At 44.4% G+C, this 19,133-nt stretch overlaps 1 protein-coding gene across 4 annotated transcripts in view; it reads left to right on the top strand.

The window, feature by feature from the left end:
* POU6F2 (POU class 6 homeobox 2) overlaps positions 1-19,133 on the top strand; it is a 476,258-nt gene that overhangs the window by 348,379 nt on the left and 108,746 nt on the right. For all 4 annotated transcript variants that reach the window (XM_072791624.1, XM_072791626.1, XM_072791628.1 and 1 more), the window contains one exon: positions 6,975-7,279. In XM_072791624.1, coding sequence (XP_072647725.1) covers positions 6,975-7,279 — 305 coding nt within the window. The remainder of the gene's footprint in view (positions 1-6,974; positions 7,280-19,133) is intronic.

Below are 19,133 nucleotides of genomic sequence, written 5' to 3' on the forward strand. Positions count from 1 at the left end.
AATGCAAATGGGAACAAATGACAGTTAAAAGATGTTTCTGGAGCTGATAGCAATGACCACGTGTGAGATGGGTATATAGTGTACTTTGAAGCAGAACTGATTTTGCATGTTTTTAACACCGTTGCCAAAAATAGAGGCGACTTTCCCCCAAAGTTTTCACCTGCACTTTTTCAAAGTCTTCCTTTCCTGGCACCCTGTGTTTTTCCATGCATTTTACAAGGCTTCTGTCCATGAACACAAGGTGGAAATGCCCTTAAATGAGGGAACTAAAGGGTTCCTGACCTGCACACTTGCTTCTGCCAGCTAGGATGGTATATTCTGGGGTGCTGGGACAGGGCAGACATCCAATTTTACCAACTCAAATTCCTCTAGTTGGCTGTTCTAGATTCCATTCGTTATGCCTCTTCTATGGAATTTAATGGGCAACAAAAATGAACAATAAATACAGCTTTAGGGAAGCCAAGTCTACATCTTCCTGATGAGCACGAGTTTTCTTTTTGGTAGCCCATGAGCCCAGTGATTTGTAAGGCTGAAACCATCTGGAGAACTCTTCCCTGCCACCAACAATGCCCTAGAGACGACAATGGCACAGAGTTCTATGGACAACATAAGCTGATACCCTACTCGGTTACTTGCCTTAAAATGTCAAGAAGCTGAGCCCAGTGAGGCTGCTGCCCCAATGTCTAAGTGTAGACGAGACATTCTCTAAGCATGAAGGCAAACTTGTAACACAAATAAATTGTACCATAGCCCCTCCCCACCCTCATACTGCTCAGACCTCCCCGCCCTTCCTGCAACCCCATGTCTCTGTTCCTTATCAGGACTCACGTCTCACACCGAATTAGCATCTTTATCCTCTGAGACATATTTGCATTTCGTACCAGCAGGCTTTCAAAAACGTTTTGCCTGCAGCAGGACAGAGGTACACGCTGAATGATTCATCACTAAGCAGACACTTCCAAATTAGCCTCAGTAGCCAGGCGCCTGTGCCACCTTTCCTCAAGAGCAGAGCCTCAGAGGGCATCCTAGTATGAGTGAGCAGTCATCTTGTTCCAACCCGCAGGAGGAGATAGGCTGACCCATCTGTACAACTGGTTCTCTTACATTCAGGGCTTGGCAGGGCCACGTCTGAGATTGAGTCCTCCCTCCTACCCACTAGCTACATAAACTCGGGAAGGTCAAGCCGTGTGAACTTCTGAGATCGAGGTTGGTATGTACAATGTGGCAGTGATAGCATCTATCCATGTTGTTACCTTGGAAAGCTAACTCATTCATATTAAATGAAAGTACAGTGGGCATAGCAAGTTCCTCCCTTTGCCACCCGGCATCTTGCCGCCAGGCATCCTGAGGCCCCGCCTGGGTCCCTCCCTCTCCTGCACCACGCAACATCCTTGCTGGCCGCTGCTCTGAGTCCTCAGAACTTGTAAAGATGCCCAGAGTAGAGATGGACTGTCCTATTCCCTTGTGGCATCCCAAGACACTATAGTTTGGTCCCCAGTGCGTGGATATGGAGAAACAGCTTTTATTATTATAGGATAGAATTTGTCATTTGAACCATTTTTAAGGTGTGCAGTTCTGTGGCATTAAGTATACTTGTGCTGTCCAACCACCACCACTCCCTACTTCTAGAACTTTTTCATCACCCTCTCCAGAAAAACCCATACCTGTTAGCAGTTACTCCTCATCTCCCACCTCCAGTCCTTGGCGACCACCTAATGTGTTTTCTGTCTATGGATTGGCCTGTTCTGCACATTTCATATCAACGGAATTATACAGTATATTGCCTTCAGCATCTGGCCTCTTGCACTTAGCATGACACATTGCCCCTTCTGTTTTCACTTGGCACCTTTTGTCTCCCTAGGACCAGGCTTGCACCAGGGGACAGGGCTAAGGATGAATCTGAACAGCTATTACCATGCTGCTCTTTTCAGGATTCCGGGTGCTTTCAATGAAGAACCCTCACCAGGTTCTTTCTCCCTGGCATGTGTCCACTACCCTCTGTAAATGTCTTTCTATGAGGCTATTCCAGGTCCCAGACACGCCCGGAGGTGTGTGAAGTGTCAGCAGTGAGTAATAGCTTGTACTCCTTCCCTGCCAGCTGTCAAACCTAAACCACCAGTTTGCCAACCGTGCCCGCATATGCCTGAGCCTGGAAAGTCCAAGGAAATGCTGAAGTTGAGATCCCAAATGGTGTAATTAAATTACTGCAATGTTATACTTTTTGTTAACAAAAGTAAACCCTTCCTTTAGTATTTGAGTGCCATTCTGCTTGCTCTGATGCCTTGGAGGCATAAAACACATCTTTATTTCTCCAGAATCTTTCTGGACTTGCACTTCATATGCAGATATGCATGGTACTTTCGCTTTTCCATTCCTCTGCCTTAGAAGTAGTCTTATGTAAATCCCAGCCAATGTAATTCTGATCCTCTGGTGGTATGGCTCTAGTATCTGTGAGGAAACCCTTAACAAGGATTCAAAAGAAGGAATTTTTTCTAATTTACAGTTGACATATAAAAACTGAACAAATGGAGAAATGGAGGAGTCTTGGCTACTCCTTTATCATACTGAATTATTTATTTGGGAGTTTCAAGCTACTGGTTTTGCCAAAGTGTTCTCTCTAGGAAATTCAGAGTTTGCTGGAATTTTGTTCCATGTTTCTTTTATAAAATTGTAAATTTAAAAAAATGTTAAATGTCTTAGTGTAAATTTCTATGCATCTCTTTTTCTTTCATAGCTACTGGTTTTGTAGTTAAATTTTACATTTACCAATAGTGTATAATAATTAGAGAGGAAACAATCATAAAAGGATGTAATTACGAGGGAAGAAAGTAAAAATCTTTAATCTTCCATGCATAGGGTCAGTTTCACCCCTAACAATCATCATTTTATCTGCCTTTTCTAGTTGAATGTCTTTGAACCTTCCTATCTTGTGTTTCTCAATGTGCTTTATATAAGGAGCCATACAGAGGTTCCATGCTTTATCAGTTAGTTTCTCTCTCTTTCTTTCTTTCTTTCTTTCTTTCTTTCTTTCTTTCTTTCTTTCTTTCTTTCTCTTTTTTTCTTTCCTTCTGTTTATACACTTATGTAGGTGGCTTTGGTGTTCTTTAAACCAAAGTTACATTCTTGTATGACACTCTCGTGCTTTTCTTTGCATCCAGCACATACCTAGCCATATTTTATGGCCCACGATTTTTGCTTGCAGATGCCAAATTAGTTTATATAACTCAAAGAGGTCTCATTTAGGTTAATTTAATGTCTTTTCAGGCAAGCTGCAGATTATGGGAAAGAAATAGTTAAGTAATGTGAACGCACCAACATAAAGGAACGAAGACACATTTGGAACCGTGTCTCATTAGTAGGTTAGGGTCCGCTGCACCTACCCATCTGCCAATATCTGTCTGCCAATATTCCCCAGTCTATCCTGTTTCTAAATGCTGATTTAGATAAATGCTTTTCTAACCAAAATGAAACAGTATGGTACTTAAGTCAACCATGAAAATAAGCACTGACATGTGTGCCCCCCACCTGAAAGGAATCAGGACAAGCTTGATTTGAATCAGGCAGGAGGCCAGATGCAATCAGATTCCCAAAATCTGTAAACTCCACCAAAAGGAGAGATCAAATCCCATTCCCTCAGGACTTCAGATTATGGAAGATCCTGGGATGTCAGAATTGAGCTGGGCTCCCAAATCTTCAATAAAATGTGATTTTGTACAATAGGAATGGGCAGGTGACAAAACCAGACCATTCTCTTAGGGTACCAATAAATGGGAAGACTGGGTACTTTTTCTAGAGAGACTTAATTTTTTAGGGCATTTTTAGGTTTGTAGCAAAACTGAACAGAAGGCTGAGAGAGTTCCCTTTGGGTATTTTGTCGCCCTCTCTCATGCACACTATCTCTGCCTCTGGAGTCCCAGAGCACTCCGGACTTCCATGCAAAGGTGGACACAGACTGGACCAAGAGTTTGAATAGATGTAGAATAATTCATCAACCCAGTAAGGACTCGCCGTCCCAGCTGGTCTAACATGGAAGGCCTACAAGGTACCTAAGAGCACGGATTGGTATTTGGTGCCCCTGGGAGCTGTCGAGCTACCATTTCACCAATATAGGTGTGCCTTGCTTTGAACAAACCCAATTTTTAAAAATATTACTAATAAAGAAACCTAATTATATATTTAAAATCTGACTTACACCAGAGGCTAATTGGGAGTGACCCATCTTTCCAACACTTTCAAAGATAGGCTGTCTACCTTCTCTAAAGTCTAAAGTCATTCAAAACTTCCCAGAGCCTCTGTTCCAGGCAGTCATTCTCCACATTGTCCTTCAGAAATATCACCTAACCTCTGAAACTAATAATACATTATATGTTAATTAATTGATTTTTAATTGTTATCTATATGTTAATATCATATATGTTAATACTATATATTAAACTAGTAATATATGTTAATTGATGGTCCATCGTTTAAAAAACAAACACCAACATATAATTAGCATTATACATTAATTAATTTAAATTAAACAAAAAACAAAGCATCTAATATACAAAAAAGAAGAAGAAGAAGAAGGAGGAGAAGAGGAAGACGGAGGAGGAAGAGGAGGAGGAGGAAGAGGAGGAGGAGGAAGAGGAGGAGGAGGAGGAGAAGAAGAAGAAGAAGAAGAAGGAGGAGGAGGAGGAGGAGGAGGAGGAAGGAGGAGGAAGAAGGAGGAGGAGAAGAAGAAAGAAGAAGAAGAAAGAAGAAGAAGAAGAAGAAGAAGAAGAAGAAGAAGAAGAAGAAGAAGAAGACAAAAGAAAAAAGAAAAGAAAGACCACGTAAGCCATGCTGTGTCATCTGGATGTTTCTCACATTCCAGACTGTAATAATAATACCCTCTCTTCCTTCTTTCAAGGAATGACCCTCACTTTCTTGAACCCTCTCTGCTATGGTTCCACAACCTCCACGGACACTGCCTTGGCCTCTCTAACCCACAGAAACCCCCCTGTCCTGATTCTCTGGGCCCTTTTGGTCTACCAATAAGCAGGACCCTGTTACCCCCAGACCTGATTGTTTTTTATGAGTTAATCTCATCTCCATAAGTAGACCATGACACTCCTTGAAGGCAGAATTGTGACCTTAAACCATACATATTGCTCGGCACAGTACTAGTGCCTAGCTCATGTTCCATACATTTAACAAGCAATTCTTAAATCTACAGGAGTAGTCACTGCTTGATTTTCTTACCAAGTTCTCTAGGTGTCCGCAACATATGGTTCAGTGTACACATACTTGTCAAGAATGTACTTGTTGTGTGAAGGCAGGTGGGTATGCAATATGCCACTTTCCAGAACCACTAGATTTTTTTTCCAAAGGAGCGCTTAGGGAAAAAAAGGGGGACTCGTTTAATGTTACAAACAGGTGCTATTACTGTTGAAAATGTTGACAAACTCTAGGTAAGGGAGAAACAGGAAAACATTTCAGCCAAGGCATACAGGTTCGACATGGATCCTTGTATTTGTTTGTAGTCTTGTTGGAAAGCTTTGAGACTGAAACTCAGGCAGAGAAGGAAGTGAACTTGTAGCAGTAACTTTCTCTAGATCATTCTTTGGCCACACTAACAGTCCTCCTGCTGCCGACATTGCATAGTGCGAGATGGGGCATGTGAGAACCTAAAAATTAGGGTGTTCAGTATTAAGAAGCTTGTCCCACCAACTCTTACTTTTCAAATAACAAGGAAATCTTAAAAAGATGATTTAGTTCTCTCCCTTCCTGCCCTGTTTTTGAGGTGCTAACATGCGTAGTCACCACTGTAGAGTTCACAGCAGCCTGCTTTTACCCCTCCTGCCCCAGGGTTTGAGGGTGAGAGGGCCCTGACTGGCAGGCAAAATATTCAGACTCCGGCTTCTGTCTCTGCAAAGCAGAGAAGAATGGACTGTCTTTAAGGATTTTTTTTTTAATTTATTCGAGAGAAAGAGAGAGAGAGAGAGGCAGAGACACGGGCAGAGGGAGAAGCAGGCTCCATGCAGGAAGCCCTACGTGGGACTCGATCCTGGGACCCCGGGGTCACGCCCTGGGCGGAAGGCAGGTGCTACACCGCTAAGCCACCCAGGGCATCCCAAATTAATGCATTTGTTAAAAATATTTATTTATTTATTCATGAGAGACACAGAGAGAGGGGCAGAGACACAGGCAGAGGGAGAAGCAGGCTCCATGCAGGGAGCCCGATGTGGGACTCGATCACGGGACCCCAGGATCACGCCCGGGGCTGAGGTTGGTGCTAAACCGCTGAGCCCCCCGGGCTGCCCTGGACCATCTTTAAAAACAAACACAAACACCTGGGCACCTGGGTGGCTCAGTGGTTGCGTATCTGCCTTTGGCTCAGGGCGTGACCCCCAGGTCCCAGGATCGAGTCCCACGTCGGGCTCCCTGCATGGGGCCTGCTTCTCCCTCTGCCTGAGTCTCTGCCTCTCTCTCTCTCTCTCTCTCTTCTCTCTCTGTCTCTCATGAATAAATAAATAAAATCTTAAACAAATAATAAATTTAAACATTAAAAAGACACCCAACCTGTGGAAACTTGACCCTCACACGTCTAAGCAAACTGGCCAGGTCCGAAGCAGCAGGTGGTCCGGGTGATGCAAACGAAGAGCACAAACAGTTGGTGCTCTTAACTCCAGTTGAACGCGGACCCGAAAGGATTGGGGGGAGGGGGGGTGAACTTTTACAACCGAAAGCCCTAAAGCACAGGTGTGTTTGCAGGCCAGCGCGGAGGAAAAGGCGAGGGAAGGCAGGGAGCAGGCTCCGCGCAGCCCTGGCTGCGGGCTGCACGCGGCTCCCGGGGTGCAGGTGCCTCTCTGCTCCCAGGGCTCCCCGCAGCCCCAGGCCCTGCGTGCACCCAAGGGGGGGCCGGGGAGCCGCCGCGTGGTGCAGGGGAGGGGGCGGAGGGGCTCTCGTCCGCGGCGGGGTCCCAACCGCACGCTCCCTTTCTCTCCCCGCAGCTACCTCATCCCTGAACTCCCAGCTCCAGCAGCTGCAGCAGCTGCAGCAGCTCCCGCCGCCCGCCCAGCACCCGCCGCCCGGGCCGCCCGCGCAGCCCCCGCAGCCCCCGCAGCCGCAGCCGCCGCCGCCGCCGCAGCCCCCGCAGCCGCAGCCGCAGCCGCAGCCGCAGCCGCAGCCCCAGAACCACAACCACAACCACAGCCGAGCGTCCCCGCCGCAGCAGAGCGCAAGCCCCCCTCAGAAAGCCAGCCAGTCGCCGGGACATGGCCTGCCGTCGCCGCTCACGCCACCCAATCCTCTGCAGGTACGCGCCCCGCCCCCGAGCGGGGGGGCGGGGGTGGTCACGGGGGGTCACGGGGGGCTCTCCCGCGCCCCCCACCGGAGCCCCAGGGCCCGCTGCAAAACTTAGCATCCCGGGCTGCAGCGGCGCCTCCTCCTAACGGATGCCCCAGCCCCGGGGAGGAGGGAGCCCACAGCAGGCAGCTGGGGGATGCATGTAAACGAAACAAATCGGAGCCCATTGACGTTGCCCTCCGCTGGATAAATGTTTTTCTGTTTCCTTCTGCGAGAGGCCGGCTCTGGAAGTGCACTTGTAGCCTGTAATAATTCCATTTTATGATACTTTCTGAAGGCAGCCAAGATAGCATCCAATTAAAATTATTACCAGCACCGTTTTGTAGCCCCGTGGAGAACTGTATCTCCTGTCCATGAGGCACGGTGGTTATTTCTCTGTATTATGAATACAACGGTGTCTTACCTTAAGTACTTTGTGCTCTTTTGTTTCTATTTTTCTAAAGACTCCCTGGGGTCAGGAGGGTAAAGAAATTCAGCCCCCGTCTGTGTCCCAGATTCCAACCATTCCAACCATGGACCGACAAGTCCTCAAAAAAGGAGGCCGAGCGCCTCAGCAGAGCCCCATCCTTATAAAACAGTAAAGCTCCGGTGCCTTTACTTTATTACCTTGAGGCAGGGGGCATCCAAAACAGGTAGTCAGGCTAATCAGGAAAGCTTCTCTTTTAACGTGCCCTCATTCAGGAATACATAACTTTGAAAGTTCAGAAAGTTGTTCTTAACTCAGAGGCCTTTAAAGTAAATTAGGTTCAAAATGTAATGACTGTGATGTCAACACCCTCAGATCCAGAAATTAATAGCCCAGGTTTTGACGGTCATAATGATGGTTTCCCCGGTGAGATGACAGATGATTGAGTACGTTTGAAGCACAGTGACAAAGTCCAACAAAGCGAGCAGCCCAGGTCCTCCTTTCAAATGCCAACTCAGCGCCTTCCTTAGGCCTCGCTCTTGGGGTGCACGCAGCCCTCCACTACCTGAGGACGACAGCGGCAATGCGTCCTCAGGTCCTCGCCAGCAAAGTATGCAAGGTCACGCTAGATTGGCACACAGACAGAAAGGCAAGTGGATTAGAGACTTAGGAATTTTGAACTGACTGTGTTTGTTATCTGCTAACTTTGTTTCCGTGAACTTGAATTCTCAATGGTGGCCCGAAGTTTTTCTTGGAAATGAAAGCATTTGAGTGAGATGAGTAATTGCGTTTTCCCTGGCACTTGGGTCATGGCTACTTTCAACGTGAACGTTCTCTTGAGTCGGATGTGAAGATGTATTTTTTTTTAAATCTTACAAGTGTGAGACAGTGTAATACCTTTGACCTGGGCGGACAGGAACACGGGCTATAGAAATCTTCCGTGGGCACTTGACACCTACAGAGAAAATAGGTACAATCAAACTTACAAGATGCACAACTGGAGCCTTCCTGATGTTTTTAGCATTTGGAATTCAACTCCATTCTTCCAAAGAATGAGTTTAATGCTTTTTAGGAGCTGTTAAATCAGACGGGCCTATACACCATCTAGTTAAACACTTCCTCTCCCTGAGCCCCTCCTTCCCCTCCCCCCCCCCCCCCCCCCCCCCCCCCCCCCCCGCCGAACAGGTGAAATTACCAAATAAAAAAACGGGTCCTGCTCTGAGGGATGAGGTTACTTAGCTCAGTCCTCAGTTATCCCATATAGTCCAGTGTTCCTTACAGCAGAGCAAAACTTCGAGCTCTGTGGACATCGGTCTTTTCTGAACACTATCAACATCTTATAGATCTCTATTGGCCAGGGAAAGCCAGGTGTGGATAACCCACTTCAATGGCTACTAACAGGACTCATGGATGAGATGACCAATCCGCCCCATGGAAATAAATTCTATTAGGAGAATCTCCAAAAGTTGTCTTAACGGTTTCCTATGAAAGCCCATTGGGTAAGTTTCATTTTGTGTTGTTTTTTGCAAGAAATGAAGGCTCAGAGCCACATTTCTTTCTTTCCAACCTTAAGAGAATATTCTAATTTTTTGCTCTTGGGGTTTTAACTTATAAACTTATGAAATACATTGGTAAGGCAATCCTCCAACTTCTGTGGACCTAATGGATGACCACCGAAGGAATGATTTGGTAGAGCTTTTAAAGATATTATCGGGTAGACAGAGAACTACTTTTGAATGAATATATATCCGTAGGAGTAAAATGATTTTTTGCCTTCACAATAGACATGTGTAAAGGAAATGGAGAATTCCATGGTTTTGAAATACTGGGTTTTTTTCCTACACTAGCTGAAGGGTTTTTGAGTTTGTGGAGCACAAAAGATTTGAACCTTTTAAAAAGAAAACTTTAAAAGGACCTGCAAAGATACTTAACTCTCAAAGGTAATGATCTTAATGAACAAGAATAAAGTGGTTTTGTTTGAAGATTATTAAGGGAACAAAGATCAACTAAATTCACATGTGACAGTTTAAATTCTATTTTACAACTCTTTATTTTCATGTAGGCTTTGTCCTTTTACATTTTTCAAACCCTGTTTGGGAAAGAGTAGTTAAGAACAATGCAACTTAGGTTTTCAGGGGAAACCAGTAATTCAGAAGGTTTAAAAAACAAACAACTTTGAAGGATAATAAGTATTTTTTATTACAGAGGCTGTTGTATCTCAAAAAAAAAAAAAGTAAATAAAAATAGCTAGCGTGAGTCTAATTGGGCGAGGTCATTTCTCGAAATGAAAAAAAAAAAGATGAAAAGCCCTGGCAGGCAGTATCACTCTAGACTGAAATTCTCCGAATGGTTCTTGTTGGGTTTTCCTCTAAGATTGCAATATTAGTTTTTCACCCTTTTACTCAATCCCATGAAATTTACTGCATTTACAAAACCCGAATGTTGCTTCAAGACAGAAAGGAGTCTAGAGCATTATCACTTCAGAGAACTAATTTTGGTTGCTCAGGGTTACAGGAGAGCTGGTTGTCCAATGTGAATAACAGAAGCTGGCCCCTGGAGGGCTGTCTTTAGAATCTTCATTGAGACTCAAGAGCTACCCACCGATGAATTCACTCTCAGCAGGGATGAGGAGAGAATTTATCCTTCTCAATATAAATAAGAAGGACTTTGATTTACAAAACATGTCTGAGGGTTGAATTTAATCCATAGGTTCCAGGATAAAAATCAACCCATACTTCTTACTTTTGCTCTAACCCATTGGCTGTGCCAGAGTCTGAAACTAGAAATACAGAATACGTTGTTGGGTAGGAACAGATCAGAAACATAAACAGAAGCAGCTTTAGGGGAGAAAACATAGGGTCTCATTCCTAGGTAGAAAAAAACAATGTTCAGTTTTAATTTGAATATATAATTTTGATCTGGATAAAGACCCTACGAACATAAAAATGTTGAAATACCCCCTTCTCATGATCTTTGAGATGGCTTTTCTTGAGCCCATTCCTTGGGAGTTTTTATTTGCTCTAAGGAAATTCTAAACATTGTGTTAAAGCCCCAGTGCCTTCAGGTTCATTCCTGTGATCTGGAGGTGAACTGGATGTGGCTGGAGTCATGGTGCCATGGGAATAGGAAGCTGGAGGCTTTGAGGTCTTGTTCTTCTTCTGAACCTTCTTCCAATTAGCTGACAACTTTGGACAAGTCACATTAGCTCTTTGGACTTCATTTTTCTCGTCTGCTAAACATGTGGCCTAGATGATTTTTAAGATCCTTTTCAGGCATGCGAGTCTATGTAAATGTTGGTAGGCCTCTGTGTTGGCCATTGAAAACTCGATGGTCCCAAAGATTCTCTGGGTATTCTTCAAGGTCAGGTTAATTTCTTCCCACTCAGCTGGGTGGCAGAGTGGAAAGAGTATGGGGACACACCTAAGTGTGATAATGATAGCAGAAGCAGATTTTATCTTAGCCAGAGAATCCAAATTAAAGTCAAGTTTTTATCCTCAGAGAGTCACTGCTATAAACTCTGGTCCCAGATTGCTTTTCCACACCTATGCATTAGAGAAGCTTAAGAAACCAAATGCTGCATTTAACCTTGGCCGTCTGCATGCCATCTTGCAAGGCAGGAGGCAGGATAATCTTTTCCTTTTCTTGTTGTATTGCACATTTTAATAAATAACAGAGGGAGAGAGGTCAGTGGAAGCAGTTAGGGGAGGGAAAGTTATCTGGGCTTGTATGAGGAATGAGAGGCATGGTCACCTCTTCAGAGGTGAAGTTGCTCGAGAGATAGTGTAAAATTGTTCTCGACCGTGTGCATTTGCCAAGGAAAGGTCTCGTTACCACTCAGGCATCCAGGAATAAAACTGTGTCCAAATTCCACCTCTGCTATGCAGTGGATACAGCCTCCTGATCTCATTTGGGATGTTTTCCCACTGGCAAACTTTCAGGACTAAGTTTCAAAGAGAGGATGGTACATTATCACTTTTTAAAACCAAGAGCCCAACCCTTTGAGAAGCAGTTGGACACTCTCGTGACTTTCATCCTTTTTAAAGCAAATGGTCTCCAGCAGCTTCTTCCTATAGAAAGGCTCCATATAACACTCTATGTTAACTAACTGGCATTAAAATAAAAACTAAGAAAGAAAGAAAGAAAGAAAGAAAGAAAGAAAGAAAGAAAGAAAGAAAGAAAGAGGCTCAGTGCCCTGGGCCAACCTCCTTTCTCTCTAGAAGTTAGTCTTAATTTAGCACAGAATTAGTCAAAACTTTGTGAGTCTAAGTTTTTTCATCTCTAAAGGGAGGGGATAAAATTAAACACGTTCTCCAGCTCCGTCTTTCCTCCATTCTATTTGCAGTTTCATGTTACAAAGCTCTGAAACTGTGTCGGGTAACCCATGCAGGTACAGGGGAAAAATACAGTCTTTTTTTTCCTACTCCTCCCAGGTTCCCAGGTTGGAGCCCATCAATTAGAGTAAGAAAAGACAGACTAAGAGGAGGAAAACAAACTAGGGGGCTTATTAACTCTGGCAGCACACAATGGAGCACTCAGTGATGAGTAACTCAAAGGGGGTGGTTAGAACTCAGGTTTATGTGGCATTTTAACAAAGAGAACAATACATTTGTAGAGAAGTGACAAGACAAGAGAGAAGGACTTGGAGTTTCTGGGGTGGCAAATTGTGGGAAGGCAAATAAGGGGAATTACTTTTTTTTTTAAGATTTGTTTATTTATGTGTGAGACAGGAGAGAGAGCATGGTGGGAAGGGGCAGAAGGAGAGGGAGAGTGATTTTTAAGCAGGCTCTGCACTGAGCATGAAGCCTGGAGCCCAGACTCAGACATGGGGCTTGATCTCAGGACCTTGAGATCATGACCCGGAGCAGAAAGCAAGAGTCAGATGCTTAACCAGTTTAAGCACCCAGGCGCCCTATATTGGGAATTTCACAGGAAGTAAAGGCTAATTTCGGCAAGATCTGTTATAGATTCCTCTCATGCTAAAAAGGGTCTCCAGTTCTTCTTAGTCATCAACTGGTATCCTTCTTGGTAGAAAAGGAAGGGAGGGACATTTTAACACATTTATGTCCTGCTTTTGGCAAATAAGGGAATGTCAGAGAGCTTTTCTTTCTTCTTTTTTCTTTTTATTGGAGTTCAATTTGCCAACATATAGCATAACACCCAGTGCTCATCCCGCCAAGTGCCCCCCTCAGTGCCCGCCACCCAGTCACCCCACCCCCCTCCCACCTCCCCTTCCACCACCCCTAGTTCGTTTCCCAGAGTTAGGAGTCTTCCATGTTCTGTCTCCCTTTCTGATATTTCCTACCCATTTCTTCTCCCTTCCCTTCTATTCCTTTTCACTATTATCTGTATTCCCCAAATGAATGAGACCATATAATGTTTGTCCTTCTCCGACTGACTTACTTCACTCAGCATAATACCCTCCAGTTCCATCCATGTCGAAGCAAATGGTGGGTATTTGTCACTTCTAATGGCTGAGTAATATTCCATTGTATACATAAACCACATCTTCTTTATCCATTCATCTTTGGATGGACACCAAGGCTCCTTCCACAGTTTGGCTATTGTGGCCATTGCTGCTAGAAACATTGGGGTGCAGGTGTCCCGGCGTTTCATTGCATCTGTATCCCTGCTGGGTCGTAGGGCAGGTCTATTTTTAACTCTTTGAGGAACCTCCACACAGTTTTCCAGAGTGGCTGCACCCGTTCACATTCCCACCAACAGTGTAAGAGGGTTCCCTTTTCTCCGCGTCCTCTCCAACATTTGTGGTTTCCTGCCTTGTTAATTTTCCCCATTCTCACTGGTGTGAGGTGGTATCTCAGAGAGCTTTTCTTATATCTCCTTCTCCATGGTCTTCAACTTAAAACAATCCCTATGCCCACATGACACGTTGTGGGGTGGCATATTCTGTTACCGTTTATGGGCATATTGCATAACCCCTTTGTGGTCTTGGTGATTCTAAGAGAACTCAGACCTCTCTAGGCCTACATGAGGCTAAATCACAGTGTAGAATTCTCCTAGCATCGGGCAGCCCGGGTGGCTCAGCGGTTTAGCGCTGCCTTCAGCCCAGGGTGTGATCCTGGAGACCCTGGATCGAGTGCCATGTCGAGCTCCCTGCATGGAACCTGCTTCTCCCTCTGCCTGTGTCTCTGCCCATCTCCCGTGAATAAAGAAGTAAATAAATAATCTTAAAAAAAATTTCTCCTAGCGTCGACCAAGACACAGATGAAGCAAGGGATGCACTCAGATGCAAAACTCAAGGTGTCCCCCCAAAATGCATTGTCCAGATAGATATTTTAACACAGTATTTTTAAAAATGAAAATGGGTACCAAAATCCATGATGAACTGAATATCAGAATCTTATTTTTTTAAGATTTTATTTATTTATTCATGAGAGACACACACAGAGAGAGAGGCAGAGACACAGGCAGAGGGAGAAGCAGGCTCCATGCAGGGAGCCCAATGTGGGATTCCATCCCAGGACCCCAGGATCACTCCCTGAGCCAAAGGCAGACACTTAACCGCCAAGCCACCCAGGCGTCCCCGAATATCAAAATTTTAGATAGAGGATCAGTAACAATCTTGAATCATATTGGAGTCTGGGGCAAGAGGAGAAGTCAGTAATACTGATTTTATTGATCATGAATTTTTGGCATTCATTCTGATTTTTTTTTTAATATCCCATTAGATGTTGTTCATCTTAATTACTGTGTTTTGGGGCAAACTCTTACATTTTGTGCCTGAGATAACTGCCTCACTTCCCTCACCCTAACCCTCACAGTTTGGGTACCAGCTGTGTATATGATTTACTTGACAAATATTCTCCAAAGCCAGTGACATTGTGTCCACTGAACATTCCATCCAGGCCTTGGATCCCACTTTCTAGTTGAACTTGAAAATTGCACCAAATTTTGCACAGTAGAAAAGCAAGTGTGTGTTGGATAGTGGATCAGAGCAGGGGGGTGCAGTGGAAATCCAGATTCTCACTAAACTTTGTAAACAAGGGTCTACTAAACCAGTCATTTTGATTGAATTGTAATGTTTCTAATTTGTTTGGCTGGCATTTTTCACTGAACTAATTTATGGTTTTATGAAAACAAGTAAGTTTGGTGACAGCGGTACAAGTATCAATGTGTAGGCAACATCCTCCCAGAGCAATTCAGACTGTGAGGAGCTTTCAAAAACTGGAAGAGTTCACGCAGCATGAGTTAGGCTTCCCCTTGAGCTAAGCAACCAAAAGAAAATTCATTGTTATTGAGGAGAAAAATCCATCCAAACCCAGAGAATTATCATGGAGCTTAAATATAACATACTGATGAAATGTGTTATGTGCTATAATTATGTTAAACAAATGTTGATTAAACTACAGATATGAAAGAGTATGAATTTATTTCTGTTTATGCTACTGTCCAGTAAATTGAGGGTTTCATTCATCATTCACTCATTCAGCAGGAGGTTGGGTGGGAAATGGGAGTCCCTTTACCCAACCGTACTCAGCGCCGAATGAAATAAACAAAACATATCTATCCACATTCTCTGCAAGGGACAATTTTTCCTTTTATGAAAGGAAGAAAATCTCCTTAAAAAAAAACCCTCAGTTCAACATTACTGACATTTCAAAGAATTTATTACAAGCATTTGAGATCCAGGAGGAACAACAAAGTTTATATTGCTTTGAGAGTGGCAGGGGGAAAATTAGTTTACCAAGAATATACTTATATACTGCGGCGCTTCTTTGTCATTGTCTAGATTTACCATTTCTGGGTACTGCTGTGTAGATTAGTCAAATCATGTAGAAAAGGGTTTAACAAAGCAGACAGCATGTTCACTCCACTGACTATGGAAGCTCATGTCAAGTAGCGATAGATAGGAAGGGTGCCAGACTCAAAGAGGGTGGAGAGATTATTGCTGCATTTGAACATGGCAAGCTCTAACTTCCCCAGGAGAGCAGCACCCGCTCTGAGCATGACAGTGGGCAGGTCCATGGCTTGTCTGCAGCGAGCTCAGCAATGAGCCTGGAGCCACACACGACATCCAGCCCCATCACCGTCTGTCGGATATGGCTGATAAGCGAATCTCAAAGTCGAGTTCAGAATGTTTCTGAAACAGTTTTGTCTCCATGTGCATAGATGCAGGTTTTAGTGGCAACCTGAGATGCCCCAAATGTGCTGGCGGGCACTTCACTCTGAATGAGCAAAATACAGCCAATATTTATGTTAACTTAATACAGTAGTCCTGGGCTCACCAGATCAAGTGTTATTCTTTGTATTTTAGCCTTAATTCACTTCCCACAGGTTTGGGATAAATTTTACACGGGCTTTTAAATTGATTTCTCCAGTATAGACTTGCAAGTGAATTTTCTCCAGGTTGTAGAGAAAGCACTTCATGATCTGCAAACATTTATGGAGCACCTATGGTGTGCATGATGGCCTCAGGGAAGGTTTGCAGGACAATGTGGTGCCTTAGAGAGAGTGTGGTCTTTAGAAGCAGACACTCTTGAACTCGAATGAGTGCTGGCTCTGCTGGGTGCTTGGGTGAGGTCAGCCCATCCTTAGCCTCGATTTCCTCCTTGGCTGGAGGGCTGATGTGGGGAGTAAATGAGAAGTATCAAATGCAGTTCCTGATAGGTAGCTGGTAATAAAAAAAAATACCCGCATCCGCCTGCCTTTTTTTCCTTTCTTTTCTTTTTTTATTTTTTTAAAGATTTTATTTATTTATTCATGAGAGACACAGAGAGAGAGAGAGGCAGAGACATAGGCAGAGGGAGAAGCAGGCTCACCTCAAGGAGCCCACTGTGGGACTTGGTCCCGGCACTCCAGGATCATGCCCTGGGCCAAAGGCAGGCACCAAATCGCTGAGCCATCCAGGTGTCCCTCCTTTTTTCCTTTCTTGACTACAGATACTATCATCTGAGGGGGTCAGGAGACAAACAAAAAAACCATTGGAAGTTGAACAAAAAGCCAGTAGTCCTGGGAATATGAAAACACACATGTCCACAATAAAATTAGGCACCGGACACTACAGAAGAGCCTGGCTGAGCTAACATGAGGCTACTCATGAGTAACATGAGTCACACACAAGGTTTGCAGAGTCAAGTAGGAAAGGTGAGGAGGATTTCTGAGGAGGGGGACATGGGCAGAGGGAGGCTGGAGCAAGGGCAAGCCTGAGCAAGAGCCTTGGAGAGTGTGCAGAACAGAAAGAAAGAGAGTTGTGGCCGTGTGCTCCCGAAGTCGTAAAGAATTCTCACTTCAACCCAGAGAACCTCAGATTCTCCATCAAGGGTACCAAGAACCACAAGATCAATTTTTCCCTTCTAAGTTCCCAAAGTTGTGGGTTTTAGGTTGTGGGTAAATAGAAAGAATCTTGGGGATCTCGGTTCCGCCACCAACTGACTGTGTGACCTTGGGCAAGTCACCTAATCTCTGGGACTCAGTCGTGTCACTTATTTTATGGAAAGTTTGTATTAGAGGATCTTAAAGCCCTTTCCAGCTCCACATTCTGTTTATGAAATAACACAAAGAAGGTGGTTTGGGTTCCGTGGAAAGAAGGAACTATGTATGCACAACACCATTAACCCACAACGGGTACGCGGTACTCAAGAAGGACTCCTGAGAATATGTGGCCAAAATTTGCAGCGCGTTCTGAAGTTTACAAAGAGCATTTTATAGACAGTATTTCATGCATGGGTTTCATGGAATAACCATTATCATTTATCGACTGTATCTATGTACTTTATACTCTGAGTACTTTGGCCTCTCATTTCCTCCTCACAAAAGCCTAGAAGAGGCAAAAATTATCTTCAGTTCAGGTGCAGAGCAACAGACTGTCAGGAAACTGAAGGAACTTCCTCAACATTACTGTCAGACTTCAGAGCATCTCCATTTATATTTTACTGCCTCTGCAATTGTTCATTTGGATTATTGGTGAGTTATTTGTTCTTATTCCCACATTTAATTGCCAGCATTTTTTTTTTAGATTTTTTTTAAATTTATTCATGAGAGACACAGAGAGAGAGGCAGAGACACAGGCAGAGGGAGAAGCAGGCTCCATGCAGGGAGCCCGACGTGGGACTCGATCCTGGGATCCAGGATCATGCCCTGGGCTGAAGGCGGTGCTAAACCGCTGAGTCACCTGGGCTGCCCCCTGCCAACATTTTCTAAGGCGACATTTCCCAAAGTGTCTTCCACAAAACACCAGGCCAAAGAAATTGCATTGAAAACAGATTTCATGGTAAGTAGGTGATGATAGATAGATGATAGATAGATAGATAGATAGATAGATAGATAGATAGATAGATAGATAGAGGCGGGGAGTAGATAGGTGGGTGAATGAATGGATAGGTGGATGGATGAATAGTTAAGATGGTTAGATAGATTGATAGATAGATGATGATAGATGATAGATAGATAGATAGATAGATAGACAGACAGATAGGCAGATACCTCACACTGCATGCGACTCCTAGATATTTCTCAATGAATAGTAGGACACTGAAAGCTGAAACACATCCTGCAGTAGAGATGTCTAGTCAACATTATTTAACCAAGAAATTCTCGAACCTGTGTTCGAACCTGAACTGAACCTCCCCCCCCCACATCACACTAATTAATATCCCATGGAAAATCCCTCAGCAACCACTGCTTTGAGGCTTCCTTCTTGAACTTATTGTAGCATTGACACAACTAAAATAATGTTACGTTTCCTTACCTAGGACATCATCAAAAATCCACAGACCGAATCCTATGGACTGGGCAATAGAGAAAACAAAGTAGAGACAAATGGGGAAGGAGGAAAGAAAAAACTCAAAACCAAAGCAAGAGCAGGGAAAGCCGAAACCAAGGATGGTTCTTACAATTGGCAATGAGAAAAACCACTGGGTCCAAAAATCAAGGGAAGGTCTGGCTGGGTTGCTTCTCATGGCAGCTGACGTCTTGGAGAGCTTCTCCTTCTGCTGGGCTTCCCCCCCTCCTCTACTTTACTCCCCATTACTTCTTCTCTTCACACAGCACTGCCCCTGGAGTTGGGCCTCCCCGTGCCAGGGCATGGAGAAGTGACAGCAGGATACCACTGGACCCCATGGCCCCTGGCAACCCCAGGGACAGAGAGGGCATTCTCTCTCCTCACCACGCCCCTACCCTGCAATCTTTTGACTGAGGAGTTTCCAGTGGTCAGAACATTTCCCCAATACCCTAATAACTGCCTCCTCAACCCCTGTGTTTGAAGAGTGGTTGGAATCCAAACAACAGATCAAGTCAGTCTGAAATCTGCATGGCAAGCCGGGTGTAAGGCCTCTAGAGTACCAGATGTCAAAACTCTGTCTGCGGGGCACTCTCTCAGTAATAATGCTCCCATCCTGGCTCTTTTCTTGTTTCCTATTTAAAAGAGAGAGAGAGAGTGCCT

The sequence above is a fragment of the Canis lupus genome, chromosome 21 (assembly GCF_048164855.1).
Source record: "Canis lupus baileyi chromosome 21, mCanLup2.hap1, whole genome shotgun sequence".
Lineage (NCBI taxonomy): Eukaryota > Metazoa > Chordata > Mammalia > Carnivora > Canidae > Canis > Canis lupus.